Genomic DNA, 17835 nt, shown 5'->3' with positions numbered 1-17835 from the left:
ATGAAGTACACACTTTCTATGGGAGATGTAAATTCCCAAGTGATGCTCTGCCCTTAGATTATTTCTCATGCCTTCTCAGAAGTACTAATCAGCCAGGCTTCCAGCTCTGTTTCCATTTGCTAGGTCTTTATTCTGTTAACACTTGAATGCCAACCTTTATATTCGTTTCTCCATTCTATGACCTCTTTAAACAATTCCAGCTTCAACCTCTAGGAGAGGAGGAACATTTTAAAGAGATCAGAGAATAAACCTGATATATTGAGAGGTACAGTAACGTGAAGAAAGGGGAGGCTGTTCCCCTCAGGGAGAGGCATGACGATAAACTCAGGGCACTGGTTTTCATCTGTGGCTTGTGAAATCACTTTCATGGCTTTATAATCACCCCATAGATGGGCAGAAGGGCACAGCTTTAGGGGATGAAAACTGATGAAGAGTAAAAGGGTTTCTGGCAAATGGCAGAAAGGCAACATCTGGTGGGAAAACCATCCATTCTAGGTTTAATGACAAGCTGCTTCAGGAGCTGTGTCCATGTGGTCACTTACGTGTAAAATCAACTGACCAACTGACACCTTGCATGTCCCCAGGACGGTGCCATCCTTCGTATTCCTCCAAGCAAAGCCAGCACGACACATGGGAGCAGGGCATTTGGCCCCCGCTGCCCCCAGGATCTTCCTCACCCACCGCCTCTGGTTCCTTTCATCTGGAAGGAAGACCCTTTCCATCTTCCAAGTGGCAAGCAGTCACCAGGGGTGACAGCCTGCGGGGCTTTGATGCCGCACATCATCATCGTTCTCAAAGGAAGCTGGGGGCCCACGGGAATGGCAAAACAGTAAGGATGGGGACCGTCTGGGAGTGGAGGAGCGGGACGCATAATAAAAGACACAAAAGATGCCAAAAGCTCTTCTGAAACACTAGAGAAGCTGTTTTGAGTCTCCTAGCCTGTGGGGGCCAGGGTTCCTCGCACAGTCATGCAGTGCATTTTTATACAAAGATCCTGATGCTGCCCGGCTTACTAGGTGATAGATACACGGAGTCATCCAGGATATTTTCTTTTGTGGTCAAGACAGATAGGGGATGGCAAGTGACCCTAGAACAATGAGATTCAAGTGATCCACTTGGTTCTGGAAGCCACGACTTTGACCTTCTTAAAATAGCATTTTAGACAGGCACATTCCTCATGAGTGTGTGTATGTGTGTGTGTGTGTGTTTTCTTGGACGGCTGTATACTAGATATACTAAAAAAAAAAAAAAAACAGCAAAGAAGCAAAAAACCCAGTGTTTTCCTCACTGGGACAATTTTTGTGTGAATCAACACAACACATTAATTGTGATCAGGCCTAGTGAGTTAAAATTCCAAGAAACATGTTTTAAAAATTTTTAGGCACTCACAAGATTGTATCAAAAGGGTTTTAACCTATTACCAATCATTGTTCTAGCCAGTTTTCTCCATTTGTTGTCTTACATTGATTCCAGATTCGTCCATCCTCTGTTTATAGAAATGGAACAGACATCGTCTATAAAGTAAGCACAGTCAAAAGCACCAGATTTATTGTATTTATGTATGCAAAATATTTAGGCAAGTATTATAACCAGTATATTTATATATTTTTCTTAAAATTTTGTTTTGAAATTCGTTTTAGAGAATTGAGTGGTCAGAACAAAAAGAAACCTTTCATCTCTTTGTTTTGTTAATGATTTATGATTTTCGAGTTGCTCATGTTTACAACAAAATGTTTTGTTTGTTATCTTGGTGCGTGTTTTTTCTTTACTGTTGTTATGTTTTGATCTCCTCAAGTATCATGGGATGGTTTCCTTGAAACTGGAAGATGACAGTTTCCCAGCTCACAAAAGGCAGGCCAAAGTATCCATCATTAATCAGCCACAAAAGACAATCAGAGTGGCAGAACTGCCGCAGGCAGATAAGATGGAATCCACAATGGATTCACACATCCCCAGACAGGTATGGAAATCTTTTTTTCCCCTTCCTATTCACCTTATAACAAGCTGTGTGCTGGACTGTAAACACAACTTAATTCACAACACAGCCTCCAAGCTTGAGAATAGTTTGCTTAACACAAATGCTGCCCAGCAAATGAAGACCCTGCGGAGGCAAGTGTGTGATCCACTTAGGCCAAGTTGGTTCTAAATTGCCTTTCCTTCCCACAGGACCAGTTGCCTTCATTTCCAAAGAACTGCACTCTGGATTTAAAGGGCCTCTTCCACTTTGAAGAAAGCATTCAAAAGCTGTATGAGTGCAATGGGATTGCCTGGAAAGCCTGGAGCCCCCAGACCAAGGTGAGACACAGGCAAAGCCAAGCACTTTACTTGTAATATGTCCTGTGATAAGCTAATAAAGACAGAGTGATCTGGTTCATGACTGTGAACTCATGTATGTCTACATGCCCTCGTTACACCTGGAAAGCCAAGAAGGAGAAATGTCCCAAAGTAATTTTCAAAATTTACTCATTCATTTATTTATTTAAAGAAGCAGAAAGAGAGAGAAATTTCTCATCTGCCAGTTTATTCCTTAATGCTCACAACAATCTGTACTGGGCTGTGCTGGGCCAAAGCCAGGAGCCAGGAACTCAGTCTGGATCTCCCATGTGGGTAGCAGGGGCCCAAGTACTTGAGCCGTCATGGCTGCCTTCCTGGGTGAGCATTTGCAAAAAGCTGGAATTGGAAGTGTAGTCAGGACTTGAAGCCACGTGCTCTGACCCAGGATGTGGGCATCCCAAGTGGCATCTTAACAACTGCACCAAACACCTGCCCCCCCCACGGTGATTTTTTTAAATCACAAAATCAATGCAATTGGAAAAGATGTCGTCTTGTTTTGTTTCATTGTCAGATGAAATCAAATTAAAACACTGCTGACTCTTAGTCTTGTCTGTAGGAAGCCATTGAATTTCCTGAGATTGAGAATTGGAATTAGGGTTGACTTTCTTCTTGGGACTCACAGAGTTCATTATCCTGGGAATAGACTCCAAGTGGTAGAGAATGTTACAGTGTGAACACGGACAACTATTTTTCAGGCGGTGGAAGACAAATCCTGCCCCACTGGATGGCAACATCACTCAGGCTACTGTCACACATTAATCACAGGGCGGAAAGAGACCTGGGATGCAGCGATGCAAGCTTGCAGGGAACAGTAAGGAACCTGATTTCACATTGGGTTGATATTTCCTTGTCCACTATTTTTTCTGTTCTCATAGAACTGCAGGGCTACTTCATTCATTCAAGTATTGAATGTCTGTCTGGCTTTGTTTCTAGAAGCCCTGAGGGAGTTCTGTGGTTCAGAATGGATTTGCTGCTGACCTTGGACTTAGCTCTTTGCTGTTAAAGCTGTGCCATCACCATATTTCTTTCTCTCCACCTCCCACCCCCGTATTAATTTTTTGGAGTCAGAGCAGCTTTTCTGAGTCAGCAGCATTGCACATTCTGATTGTTTTATATGTGATAGGAATTCTTGCTCATGGATTTGAAAATATATAGTAATAAAAATCGTAATAGCATCAGGCCTCCAGCAATGTGAGAGACACTGATGATTATAAAGCTAGACAAGTTAGACAAAGGCTCACTGAGTGATGGAACATTCAGTGAAGGATGGCTTGTGGTCAGGTAATGACAACAAAATTTATTTTGTCCAATACTTTAAAAATGATGCATATTCCTGATTTTTTTTTTTTTTTTTTTTTTTTTTTTTTTGCCAACATGGATATCATCCAAACAATGCAATTAGACTGATATGGTCTGTGGCTAGGAACAGACTAGAGAAGTCCCTGGCTAGTATTGATCAGACCTTGTATCATCAAATTTTCAAAGTTATGGTCATCTAAAGATACCATTAAGAAAATGAAGGAGCAAACTACATTCTGGAAAAGCTATTCTCAAACCATATTTTTCTTTGATAAAGTTCTTGAATTCAGAAAATACCAAAAAAAAAAAAAAAACTCCTATAAACCAATAACAAAAAGTAACTTAAGAAATAGAAAATGACTTGGAAACTTCACAGGAGGAGATATGCAATTGGTCAGGAGTTACGCTCAACACCAATAGATATCAGATCAATAAAAATTAAACCGCAATGACATACCACCTCACACCCACTAGAATAGCTAAAAGTATGACAAAGACAGTAGCAAACATTGGTGAGAATGTAGAACAGATAGAGGCCTCACACAATGTTGGTGAAAGTGTAAAGTGGTACCCTTTGTAGAATTGTCTGGAAGTTTCATATAAAATCATGTATATCTACTCTATGATCTAGCAATTATACTTGTAGGTATATAAACAAAAGAAATAGAAACATGCACTAAAAGAAAACACAAAATAATTCTGTAGTAACTTTATTTATGATAATAATTGAATCATTTTGTTTTTTACACTATTGATTTGTAGGAGTCCTAGGTATCTTCTCCACTAACTAGAGAATGTATTTTCTCTTCTTTGGTAAAATGTTTTAAAAGCAATGAAATGGAATGAACTCCTAAATCTACAACCATGTGGAAAATTGTAGGTAAATCAAAAACAGAATGTAGAGAGACAGCAGCTCTCCACAAAAGAATATATATTGTATGATTCCACTTTTATGAATAGGAAAATCTATGGTGTGAGAAACAAAAAATAGTATTTCCTTGTACTTCATAAAAGTGTAAAAGTTTTGCATGTCAATCCAAAAAGTGTTTAATACAATAACCAAAAAAGTTAAGTAAAAAATACTGGGAATTAAAAACAATTTAAAAATGATTATCTCTGGAAGGAATTATGGGATGCTTAGAAAATAGCATGAGTAAGGTAATATTCTAGGTGGAAATGTTCTGTGTCTTAGTGTGGGTGTCTGTTACATTGTACATATACATTTGTCAAAAGTCATCAAATTAAATATTTTAAATCTATGCATTTTATTCTATGTAAATCATAAAAAGTGGTCAAATCAACCACCTTTTTCATCGATGGTGTATGTCATATCCTTACTATAAGTAGAGTCACCACAGGGATTTAATCATTGGCTTTGAGGATTTTGTTGCTAAGTTGGTAATATAAAGTAAAAAATTTTTTAAAATCTTTAAGATAATCATTGTTTAAATACATACAGTTCCTTATATTTGGGAACAAATGACTTTCTTCCTGGAAAATCATCAGATGTCCTACTTGTATTTGAAGTTTGACTTCAGACATTGAAAGCTTGGGTAGGAGTACTGGTACTTGGTCTTTTTATCTCTTAAGGAAAGATCTTTGATGTAGATGCAAAAGTTTCCTGAACTAGCAAGGAGAAGATTGTAGTATGCTACAAAAAAGGAAATGATTAGGCTTCTCTACTGACAAAAATGTGGACAAGTGCAGTTATACACCAGTCAAGGTTATCAAGATTAAATTGTTGCTGAGATTTCTTGGTGAAATATAGATGAAGAAAACAAAACTCCCCACTTCAAGTGTGGAAGAAGACTTGTTGTTCATCTTCCTTAATGTTCTCAAAGGACAACACAAGTAACTCTGCTGGTCTATAATGTAACTTTCATTGAATTTTAATGTTGCAAGAAAAATAAGGATAACACGTATTGACAGCTATCTTTCCAAATCACAGATTTTGGTGCAAGGTCACCATGTGTTTTCTCTTAGAAAGACTATTCTTTATACTAAGATTATGATCTTCTAGCTTTTTTGGTATCAAAAATAGATTTTTAAGAAATAATGGTGACCAGCACCGTGGCTCACTAGGCTAATCCTCTGCCTGCTTCGCCGGCACCCCAGGTTCTAGTCCCCTTCAGGGCGCCTGATTCTGTCCCGGTAGCTCCTCTTCCCGTCCAGCTCTCTGCTGTGGCCCGGGAAGTCAGTGGAGGATGGCCCAAGTGCTTGGGCCCTGCACCCGCATGGGAGACCAGGGGGAAGCACCTGGCTCCTGGCTTCAGATCAGCGCACTGGCCGCAGTGGCCATTGAGGGGTGAACCTAATGGAAAAAGGAAAACCTTTCTCTCTGTCTCTCTCTCTCACTGTCCGCTCTGCCTGAAAGAAAGAAAGAAAGAAAGAAAGAAAGAAAGAAAGAAAGAAAGAAGAGAGAGAGAGAGAGAGAGAGAGAGAAAGAAAGAAAGAGAAGAAGGAAGGGAAGAAGGAAGGGAAGAAGGAAGGGAGGAAGGGAGGAAGGAAGGAAGGAAGGAAAGAAGGAAAGAAGGAAAGAAGGAAAGAAGGAAAGAAGGAAAGAAGGAAAGAAGGAAGGAAAGAAAGAAAGAAAGAAAGAAAGAAAGAGAGAAAGAAAGAAAGAAAGAAAGAAAGAAAGAAAGAAAGAAAGAAAGAAAGAAAGAAAGAAAGAAAGAGAAATGGCAGCTGACAGTAAGGTTGATTTCTTAACTATAACAACCCTCCATAAGTCTCCAAACATCTTTTTGTAAATATGTTTTTTACTGGGGCTGGCACTGTGGCGCAGCAGGTTAAAGCCCCAGTCTGCAGCGCTGGCATCCCATATGAGCGCTGGTTTGTGCCCTGGCTGCTCCACTTCCGATCCAGCTCCCTGCTATGGCCTGGGAAAGCAGTAAAAGATGGCCCAAGTCCTTGGGCCCCTGCACCTGTGTGGGTGACCTGGAAGAAGCTCCTGGCTCCTGGCTTTGGATCAGCTCCACTTTGGCTGTTATGGTCATCTGGAGAGTGAACCATTGGATGGAAGACTCTCTCTCTCTCTCTCTCTCTACCTCTCTACCTCTCTACCTCTCTCTGTAACTCCGTATTTCAAATAAATTAAAAAAGTTTTTTTTATTGATCCATTTCACTGCAGCTGGGTTTTAATGATATGTAGCTAGACGAGTTATAGAGAGGCTCTTCATGTCTACTATTATTGTAAAATCCAATCGTCCCAATAATCATGTTAAGCCCCAAATTAAGTTAAAAGCCTAACTGCTTCCTCATATAATTGACCTAAGAGTTCATCTGCAACTTCATTTTAAGCACCTTCACCAATGAAATGGCCTGACCTAGTTCTACACTTCTTGCCAACAATGCCTTACTTTTATATTTTGCTTTATCCTTTATGGAATTCTTCCACATGTGTTAGTTTATTTGATACTTGCATCACTCGGTGAGGGATCAGATATTATTATCCTCTATAGATTACAGGTTTAAAAGAAGAGATTTAGGGAAACAAAAGCACTTGTTCATGGTCATACATTTATACAGGTAAATGAAAGAAATAGGATTCAATTTTATACTCTCTGAGAGAGTACCGTAAGTAAAAGGGATTTCTCATCACAGTTGTATAGACAAGCCTGTCTATTTTAACATTGTGTTGGCTAAAGTATGTTTTCAAAATTATGTGTAAATAATTTTCTTATCTCTCATAACCAAGACATACTAATATTTTAATTAAATTATGGTTCCAACTTTCCATTCAGGGCAAACCTAAAGTATAACCAAGTTCCAATTTCATACATTTGCTCATACAAAAAGTATTTATTGGGTACTTATTGTACTGGAAATGTCCGAACCAGGTCATACTTTGAAGTAGCATTCTCTAGTAGTGACCCCAAAAGCCAATAACTAAATAATTCCCTATTCTTCAGTGAGTTTAAGGTAGATAGACACCATAACTCTCCAGATCCAACTGTCCTACTGGCAAGTCCTAAATCATATTTCTTTACATTTTAATTAGCAAGTGGTTATTGTATATATTTATGAGCTACATGCTAAATTATATATGTAAGATTATCATACTGTCCTTTTCCTTATTCTCATCCCATAAAGCTCTATTAAGAATATGAAGGTTGCTGAATTATAGGATATAGCTTTCATTGAGTTGATGTCTTCCTATAGGTCCAGTTAGGTTCTCTAGAACTAAATATATGAATATAAGCTACAATCAATATTTGTTGATTACATATACAAGAATATAAACGGTACTTATAAATACTTACAAGTAGAAAGACATTCTTTTGAATAAATCATTACCAAAGCTTTTATGATACCTGAAAATGTTCTACCTTTCCTTAATTCAAGGGGATTAATAATCATATCTAACAAATCAAATATGATATCATAAGTAGACACAGAACTACTGTTCAAAATATGTTGATAAATTCTCATCTCATAAATGTTTTAAGCTGTAAAGTTCTGAGTTTCTTAGAAATCTGAAAACTCTTAGAACAAAAGAAGGCTATTAGAAACAACTGGTGCTTTTCCACCGTATTTTAGAAAATGACCAATTATTTGTCAGAAAACAAACTCTGTCAAATTTCAAATTGTCTCTTTACCATACTGGTCTAGAAATTAAAACATGTATCATATACTATTTCAGGTTGTATACTAGGTTGTACAAGGGAAGTAAAGAAAATATATATGGTGTTATATTTTTAAATATCATTTAAAAAGCTTCTACCTTTAAAATATTAAATATGAGTATTTCAAATTGCATTTATTTGATAATTAAGTGTGCATTTTATTTCAAAAGGACAGGAAGAACAATTATAGTTGTACTAGTTATAGGGATTTCAAAAAAAAGCACTCTAGGAGCAAATTCAAAGAAAATTAATGATGGCCATACTCCTTTGTGTCAATCATTCTCAAATAAATATTTTTTTGGTGACCAGGTCACCTCCTTGGTATAATTTTTCCCTGAATCCCAAGTCTTCCTCTGCCAGTTCAGAATTTTTCCCCACCCTTTGAGACTCCCTCTTTCCCTTCGTCATTTACTTTTCTGGTTCATTTTGGCCTCTTCGCCGATCCCATTGGCTTGAAAAGGGGTATTCCTCTGAGAACTGTCAGTTCCTTGCATGGTGTAAAATTTGCAGCTTTGCATTTTATAATAAGTAGCCTTGCCATGTCATTAGGCATTTTAGAAGCTAGTTTTAGAATCTGTAATTAGAATGTATGTAATATGTTGTCCAATTTGATCTTGGGAACAATTATTTGATTCTGGACTATGTTTCCTGGAGTTCACTGGTCTAGGTATCTGAAGGTCCTTCTTGGTGGATCATTTACAACACCCATGTTTCTATAAAAACAGCAAATTTTTATGTTCTACCTTGCCCCCATTGAGATTCTAACTCAACTCAATTTTTATCTCCAATCTCCTTTACTCCCCATTAGTGTTTATTATTTTTCTAACCCTAAGGAGCCAGACTTTTAGCATAGGCATCTCTTGAATTTGCATGTTGTAATCTCATCTGCTCATTTCCTATGGCAGTCCTTGTACATTAGGTAATTCTATTATTATAGATCTTTATCTATGAACCTGTTTTGTCTTCCCACAGGAGTGTCTGGAACCCCTGCTGGTCTATCCTTAAAGAGTTACTCTGAAATGTATCTACACATAATCTAAAACTTTCAAAGAAGTAGATGGTTACTTCTATAACCAGCAAAATTAAGTTTTGTTTTTAATTTTATACTTTGAATGCCTTCAAATTTAATAGCTGTCAAGAGGTTCACATTTGTATATGTGGGCCTATGTACTTTATTTTTTATATCCATTAATACACATATCTATATAGGTTTCATATGTATATGAACAGAAAGAAAAAGAATGGTATTTTAACAAAACAATCAGCACACAAATGCCCAGATATTTCTTTTGTAAATAGCTATGCTCTAACAGTTTACCTATCTGAAGCATAGCTATTTGTTTGCAATAGTGGAGCTTCTTGCCTTTTGGAGAGTCAGAAAGAAAGCCAAATCATACTTAGGCAACTGAAGTGCAATTTACAAAGAGTGTTTTAAACTTAGTTTTACGAATCTTCAAGCTCAAGGTAGTGTCAAATATCCTTGAATAAGGCCCGTGACTACTCGTGATGAAGTTGAGGATGTGAAGTTGGTAAACTTCAGTGAGGAAATTAGTTCAGCAAGGGAATTAGGAGGTAGAGCAGGATGTGGAGCCCAGGTCTAGCCAGCCAAGTCCAGTGAACCATATTAGGCAACACGGTCACTCAAACTTGGCCTACATTTTACACAAATTTGATTTTATATACCTGTTGTGACTGTCAGACAGGAGTTGACAGTAAATAATGACGTCAGAGCAAAGTCATGAAACTGAAATCCAGCTTCCTTAGGCCATTCAGTGGTGGAGCAAAGAGCCTCACCTATTTCAGGGGCTTGGAAGTCACCACCGCATTACAGAGCAGCAAAGTATGGATTTTAGTGGGGAAAAATCATTAGGAAACAGACAAATTGCTCTTTTTTTTAATTGTGATTGGATTTTTTTAATATTTATTTGAAAATCAGAGTTACACAGAGAAGGAGAGGCAGAGAGAGAGAGAGGTCTTCCATCTGCTGGTTCACTCCCCAGTTGGTCAGAGCTGCGCTGATCTGAAGCCAGGAGCCAGGAGCTTCTTCCAGATCTCCCACGCAGGTGCAGGGGCCCAAGGACTTGGGCCGTCTTCCACTGCTTTCCCAGGACATAGCAGAGAGCTGCATCAAAGTGGAGCTGCCAGGTCTCCTACTGGCACCCATATGGGATGCCAGCACTGCTAAACCCACTACGCCACAGTGCCAGCCCTGGCCCTGACAAATTGTTCTTAACATAAGTGGCCTGGAAAAGCAAAGAAATGGAACTGAATTTTGGAAGGATATATGCAAAATGAATTAGGTTCATCAATTCAACAATGTCTAACCTGATATAAGTGTTACTAATTTTGTTTCCTAATTTATTCAGTATCAGCAGAGAGTAACCAGGCATTTTATTTGTTCTTGCTTGGTTTTTTAAAAAAATGTTACTTATTAATTTGACACATAATAATCATGTGTTTATAAGGTCTAGTGTGATGTTATGTTGTACAATGTGTATATTTCTTTTTTTTTTTTTACATTTATTTATTTGAAAGGGAAGGATTCTGAGAGAGGTAGAGACAGAAAGATATCTTCTATCCACTGGTTCATTCCCCAAATGTCTGTAAGAACCAGGACTGGGTCAGGCTGAAGCCAAGAGCCAGGAATTATATCTGGGTCTCCCATGTGGGTGGCAGGAGACCAATCATTTGGGCCATCCTCTGTTGCCTTCCCTGGTCTATTTGCTGGAAGCTGGATGGGCAGCAAAGCAGCTGGCACTCGAACTGGCACTCCAGTATGCAATGTCAGCACCACAATTAGCAGCTTTTCCTAACCTCTGTTGCACGACACCAACCCCATGTATTTGTTTCATATCTGAAACTTCTGTTTTTTAAAAGAAGAAAATGTAAATATTGGCTTTTAACGTACATCATGTTTAAGAGCACTGTTAGGGAATCAGACATAATCAAATAAGTCTTAGAGGAATAATTCAGTCAGCTGCAAAAAGTAATTCATAAAGAATTCTATTCAGTGGGGAAATTTGCATGTGTGTTTGTAAGAACAAGTGCTTTAACTTCAACAGAATAGGTGAAGATTTTGACAGTGGGGCTACTGTGCTCATTGCATTAAACATAAGGAAAAGTCATTAATTATTAGGTTATTTGAGTAAATATATCAAGCTCAAAATGAAGACCTCAAGTAATTGTATCTGAATAATTTAGATTATCTTACTAATCAAATTAATTGGATAATTGCCAAATTTATACCATTAGAAATGACTTAAGAATAACTGATTAATCTTTCTAAGTCGTTGATGCTGACTTTCCCAAAAGATGTTCAGAATCTATTGAACTGTACTCTGCAACCCAGATATTACTGTACACTAAAGGATCACTTTCCCTGCCTTCACACCTGCCCCTACTCTGCAGATACTCATTAAAGTAAAAAGAGTAGTAGAATATTTGAAAGTTCTTTTTACACATACTTTTTTTTAGTATTTTAAACTAACTCTCATTTGTGTTATGCATTTCACGTTAGCAGAAATGTTCAATTGCATTTTCGTTTGTTTGTGTGTAGACACTTGGGCAGCCTTGTGAGTGTGTTTTCCAGACAGCACATGAGATGGCTCTGGGACATCAGTGGAAGAAAGCCCTTTTGGATAGGCAAGTATCTGTGCTACACTAAGGAGGGAGACAAAAAGAGGAGGGGACTGGGCACCACCACCATGCACTGTCTCCATGGATCAAATGATTGGGGTTTAAGTGACAGGCAGTAGTTGGTTCGGTAGTCTCATCCCCTCTGTTTTCACAGTTTTTTAAAGACTTTATTTATTTATTCGAGAGCCAGAGTTACATAGAGAGAGAGAGGCAGAAAAGCCTTCCATCTGCTGGTTCACTCCCCAAATGGCTGCAACAGCCAGACCTGGGCCTATCCAAAGCCAGGAGCCAGGAGCTGCCTCTGGGTCCCCCACACTAGTGCCGGGGCCCAAGCACTTGGGCTATCCTCCACTGCTTTCCCAGGCTATAAGCAGAGAACTGGATAGGAGGAGGAGCGGCTAGGACACGAACGGGTACCCATATGGGATGTCAGTGCCACAGATGGAGGCTTACCCTGCTACACCACAGCACCAGCCCATTTTTACAATTTTTATTTTATTTATTTATTTTTTATTTTATTTATTTATTTCAAAGATAGAGAGACAGAGTCTGAGGCCGTGCTGTAGCGGCTACCAAGACAGAAGAGAACAGAAGGGGTGGAGACTAAACTGGATTTTTTTCAGCCCCAGGTACCAAAGCTGGTATGATTTAAGAGTACCAACACTAGGAGTTGGCACTGTGGCGCAGTGGGCAAAGCCTCCACCTGTGGTGCCGGAATCCTATATGGATGCCATTTCCTGTCCTGGCTGCTCCCTCTTCTGATCCAGCTCTCTGCTTACAGCCTGGGAAAGCAGTAGAAAATGGCCCAAGCACTTAGGCCCCTGTACTCCTGTGCAAGACCTGGAAAAAACTCCTGGCTCCTGGCTCGAGATCGGCCCAGCTCCAGCCTTTGCTCCCATTTGGGAAGTGAACCAACGGATGAAAGACTTTTGTCTTTCTCGTCTCTTCCTCTCTGTAACTCTGCCTTTCAAATAAATAAATGAATCTTTAAAAATACAAAAAGGCAGAGAGACCGCTACAGAGGTCTCCTGTTACATGATTCACTCCTTCGATGCCTGTCCGTTACTACACACTTAAATATGCCAGGAGCTTTACAGGCATTAGCTTATTTAATCCTCAAATTAGCCCTAGAGGTACTATTTCATGCTCATTCCTTCAATTAGGAAACTAAACCTCAGGCAGGTTAAATAACCTGCCCAAAGATGCTCACCCAGCAGGGATAGAGCTAGAATTATGGACTCAGGTCTACTTGACCTCAAAGGCTGTTGTTCTTAAGTCTTTCTTAGAGCATCCCCAGTTCCTAATCTTTGAGAACCTGGTCATTTGAATGTGATAGCTTAGAACAAGAGGCTGGATGTGATACATAAGTGTAAGTGTAATGAAATCATTTGGCACGTCCTTTGGTTCACCTTAGGTTTGAACGACCAAGTGCATGCCGGCCATTGGGAATGGATTGGTGGTGAACCCGTCACCTTCACCTCCTGGAGGAGAGGGCCCCCTCAGCGCACGAAGCCTGGGAGAAGCTGTGTTTTGGTTCAAAGACTAGGGAAATGGCAACCAAAGGACTGTAGGAAGGGCAAGCTCCACAATTACGTGTGCTCCAGGAAACTCTAAATGCGACTGGCTCTACAGGTGCCCTCCCGGGATTTCTCACCTATTTATTCACAGGATATGTGAATGTCGCTCAGTGGAAAGCAAGTTGTTGTGACTGGCCAAGTTCATCTTTGTGATGAACAAATTAATGGTTCCAGGGAGACTGATAAATGAATATTCCTTGCAAATGAGATGTAATTTTTGCATCTTAATATCTTTCAGACTAAATGTCTACAGTATTATAAGGTATAAGATTTACTTGTTCTAGAAGACTCTCAGCCTCACCCCTCTCCAAATCTCAGGCATCACTAATTCCATGGTTCTTGGATTTTTTTTCACCCCATGACATCAAATGAATCTACTCTGATCTGTGTAATGCGGGTGCTCCTACCACTTGATTCTAAGCGAACCTGAACCAGTAATGAACTGGTTTGTCTCTTTGGAACCCTTTAAATGTGAAACCTGGAATCCCAGCCTGTGTAGATGGGAAGGAGAATTCTCGTGGTGAAAAGGAAAGCTTTAGATGGGACAGATTTGCAGATGGAGGCTCATGTACAGAACTGTAGTTCAGGTGAGAATCCAGGGCGCTACCTGCGCTTCTGAGATCCACGCATCACTGCTCATGAAACAGATCTCCTTTTCCAGTGTGTATGTTGGCTTTGAACCGTTCCCAAACCAAAGATTGGGTTTCTCCAAACTGACGGAGTCATGAGAAATTTGAAGTAACCTGATCTCTTCATCTGTGTTTACTGTCCTGACTAGCATTCCGCAAGGACATTTGGAATACAGGGTGTCTATGAATGACAATTGACATATGGAAGAAAAACAGTGCCTCCTCAGAGGTGTCCCCCATGAATTATGCTGATGAACAAAGAAAAATAATACTGAAAACAGAGCTCTTAAAAGCCTGAGTTGTCAGAAAGGAGTTTGATGCCATTTTAAGCCCTGAAACCTTTAATATTCACAGAAATGCCGTGTTCAGTAGATTCTCTAATGGAAGGCTACCTTATTAATTTATAATCTCAGCTGAGTGAAACATTTTTGAAGCAGTGATGCGTGTTGCTGCCTTCCCAGAACTCCCTGCTGAAATCAAAGTTTGATTACAGGAAATTAGAACTTTATTTTCTGAAACATGTATTCAAAATGTTCCTCTTCGTATAATCACTGAAACTATGGCTGTGCCAGTTGTAACATGCTGCGTGAGTACCAGTGTGACTTCAGAATCCAAACAGGGTTTTCCAATGGACTAGAGCTTGGGGGAAGGTCTCACTACAGTACCTGAAGTGTTGAAGACACTGGCAATGCTTGAAGGATCTCGGCCCAGTTTCTGGATATAAAAGCATGACAGACTTGTTTCATTCTGCTCATTTATGGAAAATTACTAGAAAAAATTAACAAAGAGAGGTTGGGCTAAGACGCAGATGTTCTACCTCTTATACATCCAAGCATATTTGCAGAATCAGAGGTCTCCTTATCTTAGATGTCACAGGTGGGCTCCAGGTACAGGTCTCATGTGGGACAAAAGCAGTCTTTGGTGCTTAACTGAACGATGTCAAACTCTTCCTCCATGTCAGCTCTAGTTAATTCCTGTCTGAATCACTCTTTCTTCAGTGTGGAAAGCTGTGGTTCAGGAAAACAAAAAGAAAGAGTTATTTATCTAAAGAGTTAAGTCCTAGGAGAGAAAGTGAAAATTCAAGGAATGAGGAATTCAAGGGTCACACCTTCCTACTGGAACTCTAAAACTACAAAAATACTACCCCAAACTGGAAATCTGGAACTATGTCAACTTTGAAAAATCTGGTCAGTTTGGGAGATTCCACACATCTAATGCAATAAAAATGATACTTAATTGTAATTGTAAATGTCAGCATAAAGAATGTTTTGATTTTTATAACAAAAAATCAATCTAGAAAAATATTTAAATTGTTCTTTTTAGTTATGAAAGTGTGATTTAGTGGAAAATCCACTTAATTGGAAGAAGGCACAAATAGAAATTCAGGCAAGTTTGGGTGCCAGGCAATATTCATCGCAAACTTCATTTCTTTCTCATGGTTGTGCTTTGAATTGGGGAAAAGGAAAGAAACCTTTGTCATGGTTTCCTCTGCTTGACTGGTCACTGGTGCCCTTCAAGTTCTGGTTGGAATGGGAAGGAATGAGACGGAGTAAGGAGGGAATTGGAGGTTATGGGGGAGAAGAGGTGAGAGAAAGGAGCTGAGGGGAAAGGGATGGGCACTGAAGGTGCTAGGAAGGAGAGCACCAGGAAGAGAGACCTGAGTGTCTTCCGGCTCTTCTCCCCAAACCTGAATCCCGACTCAAGAGAAGTCTCCCTGTATGCAAGCCATCAGTCCAGCTCAATGACCTGTGGCTTTTCAGAATCTACCGATTTTTGGTCTTCAACAAACACACAACATAAATTTGCTAAAAATAAACTTGGAACACATGATAATCATGTCTTCTCTTTCCAAGGAGTGGTAAGAAATTAACCAGGTGACATTTATTTGCCTTTTAGTTTTTGTTTATTTTTAATACAGCTGAAAAGATGTGCACATCTTTTCTTTCACACTATGACTCTGTGTAATTTAAACTGCAAACTGGTGCTGACTGATGTCTGCAAAAAAGCGGCATATGAAATGTACTGTATCTTGTGTTGCATCAAAATGAATAAAATACATTTATTTCTAGTTCTGAGTCACTGTTTCCAACATTTTATATTCTTCTTCAGCACATATGGGATTTAGGCTTTAATGGTCCTACCCAAGGTGAGAAGAGAAAAGACAAAAAGCATAATCTATCTATCTTTCTTTCTTTCTTTCCTTCCTTCCTTCCTTCCTTCCTTCCTTCCTTCCTTGCCTCCTTCCTTCCTTCCTTCCTTCCTTCCTTCCTTCCTTCCTTCCTTCCTTCTTTCTTGGAATGACAGAGAGAAAGGGACTGACAGAGGGAGATAGAATTTCCATCTGCTGATTCAGCCAGGGCTGGGCCAGACCAAAGCCAGGAGTCAGGAACTCCATCTGAATCTCCTATGTGGGTGGCAGGGGGTCAAATATTTGGGCCATCTTCTGCTAAGCTCCAAGCACATTAGAAAGAAGCTGGATAGGAAGTGAAGTGGCTGGGACACTGGTATCAAAGTGGCAGCCTAACCTACTCTACAACACTGGCCCCCAAAATATGTCTCTTATCTTTGCTATTTCCCAGCTTTTAGTTACATGGTTTTTACATATACAGCTACCATTCAGTCACATTCAATCAACACATTTGGACATGGAAGTCCCAACTGCACCTGATAGCTAGATATAGGGGGTATGAAAGTAAATGGGATAGGAAAATAAAAACATGAAAGCATAATTGCATATATGCAAATTTCTAAGTTTTTTTTTTTTTTTTTGAACCTCAGGCTTTTTTATCAGGAATGAAGTCACAGCAGAAATCAGTGATTACATTATTTCTTTTCAGAATTGGAGAGAAACACAGATGCAAACCATTCAGGCTGACTTTTTAAAAAGATTTATTTGTTTATTTGAAAGAGTTACACAGAAAGAAGGAGAGGCAGAGAGAGAGAGAGAGAGAGAGAGAAGTCTTCCATCCACTGGTTCACTCCCCAGTTGGCCACAATGGTTGGAGCTGTGCCGATCCGAAGCCTGGAGCTGCTTCTGGGTCTCCTGTGCTGGTGCAGGGGCCCAAGGACTTGGGCCATCTTCTACTACTTTCCCAGGCCGCAGCAGAGAGCTGGATCAGAAGTGGAGCAGCCGGGACTCGAACCGACGCCCACATGGGATGCCAGCACCGCAGGCGGCAGTGCCACAGCGCCGGCCCTCAGGCTGACTTGTTATATTCCTTGATTCACCTTCTGAGTTTATGAAGAGTCCATAGCAGCTGTCCCAAATGCCATATCTCCAAAATCAAGATGAGAACTAGGGTTTTTGAATCTAGTACATTGGCTTTGTAATAATTACCTTTTCCAAAGTGACAACCCATGTCTGTCCATGTACCTTAGAGATTCATAGGGGAGCAGAAATTAGAGGCCTCTTCATCATGTCTAATAGCCTTCTTTTACAACCGAGGAGACCTAGGTGCTCAGGAGTTACAGAGTAAAGAAAACAACACCAAGGTCTTCTGAACTGTAAGCTGAATCCCTTCTACGTCTTCCACCTCTCTGGTAACCTCTGAACAGATGGCTTTATTGTATTCAAGTAAGATGTCTTTGAATGAGGAGTACAATAAAATTCACCATCTCTCAAAAATACTATTGTAAATGAAAGCAGACCTAAAAGATCACGTGGTGTGTAATTCTGTTTATATGAAAAGACCCCAAAATGTACCTCCGTAGGGACACAGAGTAGACTGGTATTTG

The 17835-nt window shown here is 39.7% G+C and overlaps 1 protein-coding gene across 6 annotated transcripts in view; it reads left to right on the top strand.

Moving 5' to 3' along the window:
* The window catches only part of FREM1 (FRAS1 related extracellular matrix 1), a 179531-nt gene extending 163363 nt beyond the window's left edge, over window positions 1–16168 (top strand). For 5 of the 6 annotated variants that reach the window (XM_070052347.1, XM_002708087.5, XM_070052341.1 and 2 more), the window contains 7 exons: window positions 585–829; window positions 1474–1521; window positions 1796–1960; window positions 2167–2295; window positions 3030–3145; window positions 11815–11900; window positions 13309–16168. In XM_070052347.1, the coding sequence (XP_069908448.1) occupies window positions 585–829; window positions 1474–1521; window positions 1796–1960; window positions 2167–2295; window positions 3030–3145; window positions 11815–11900; window positions 13309–13508 (989 nt within the window). In that variant the 3' untranslated portion in view covers window positions 13509–16168. The remainder of the gene's footprint in view (window positions 1–584; window positions 830–1473; window positions 1522–1795; window positions 1961–2166; window positions 2296–3029; window positions 3146–11814; window positions 11901–13308) is intronic. The other variant, XM_051845518.2, reaches the window with a different exon arrangement.
* Window positions 16169–17835: the final 1667 nt, after the last annotated feature.

Source organism: Oryctolagus cuniculus, chromosome 1 (assembly GCF_964237555.1).
Source record: "Oryctolagus cuniculus chromosome 1, mOryCun1.1, whole genome shotgun sequence".
Lineage (NCBI taxonomy): Eukaryota > Metazoa > Chordata > Mammalia > Lagomorpha > Leporidae > Oryctolagus > Oryctolagus cuniculus.
The sequence above is the reverse complement of the archived record's forward strand: the minus strand, read 5'-3'. Positions and strand labels throughout refer to the sequence as shown.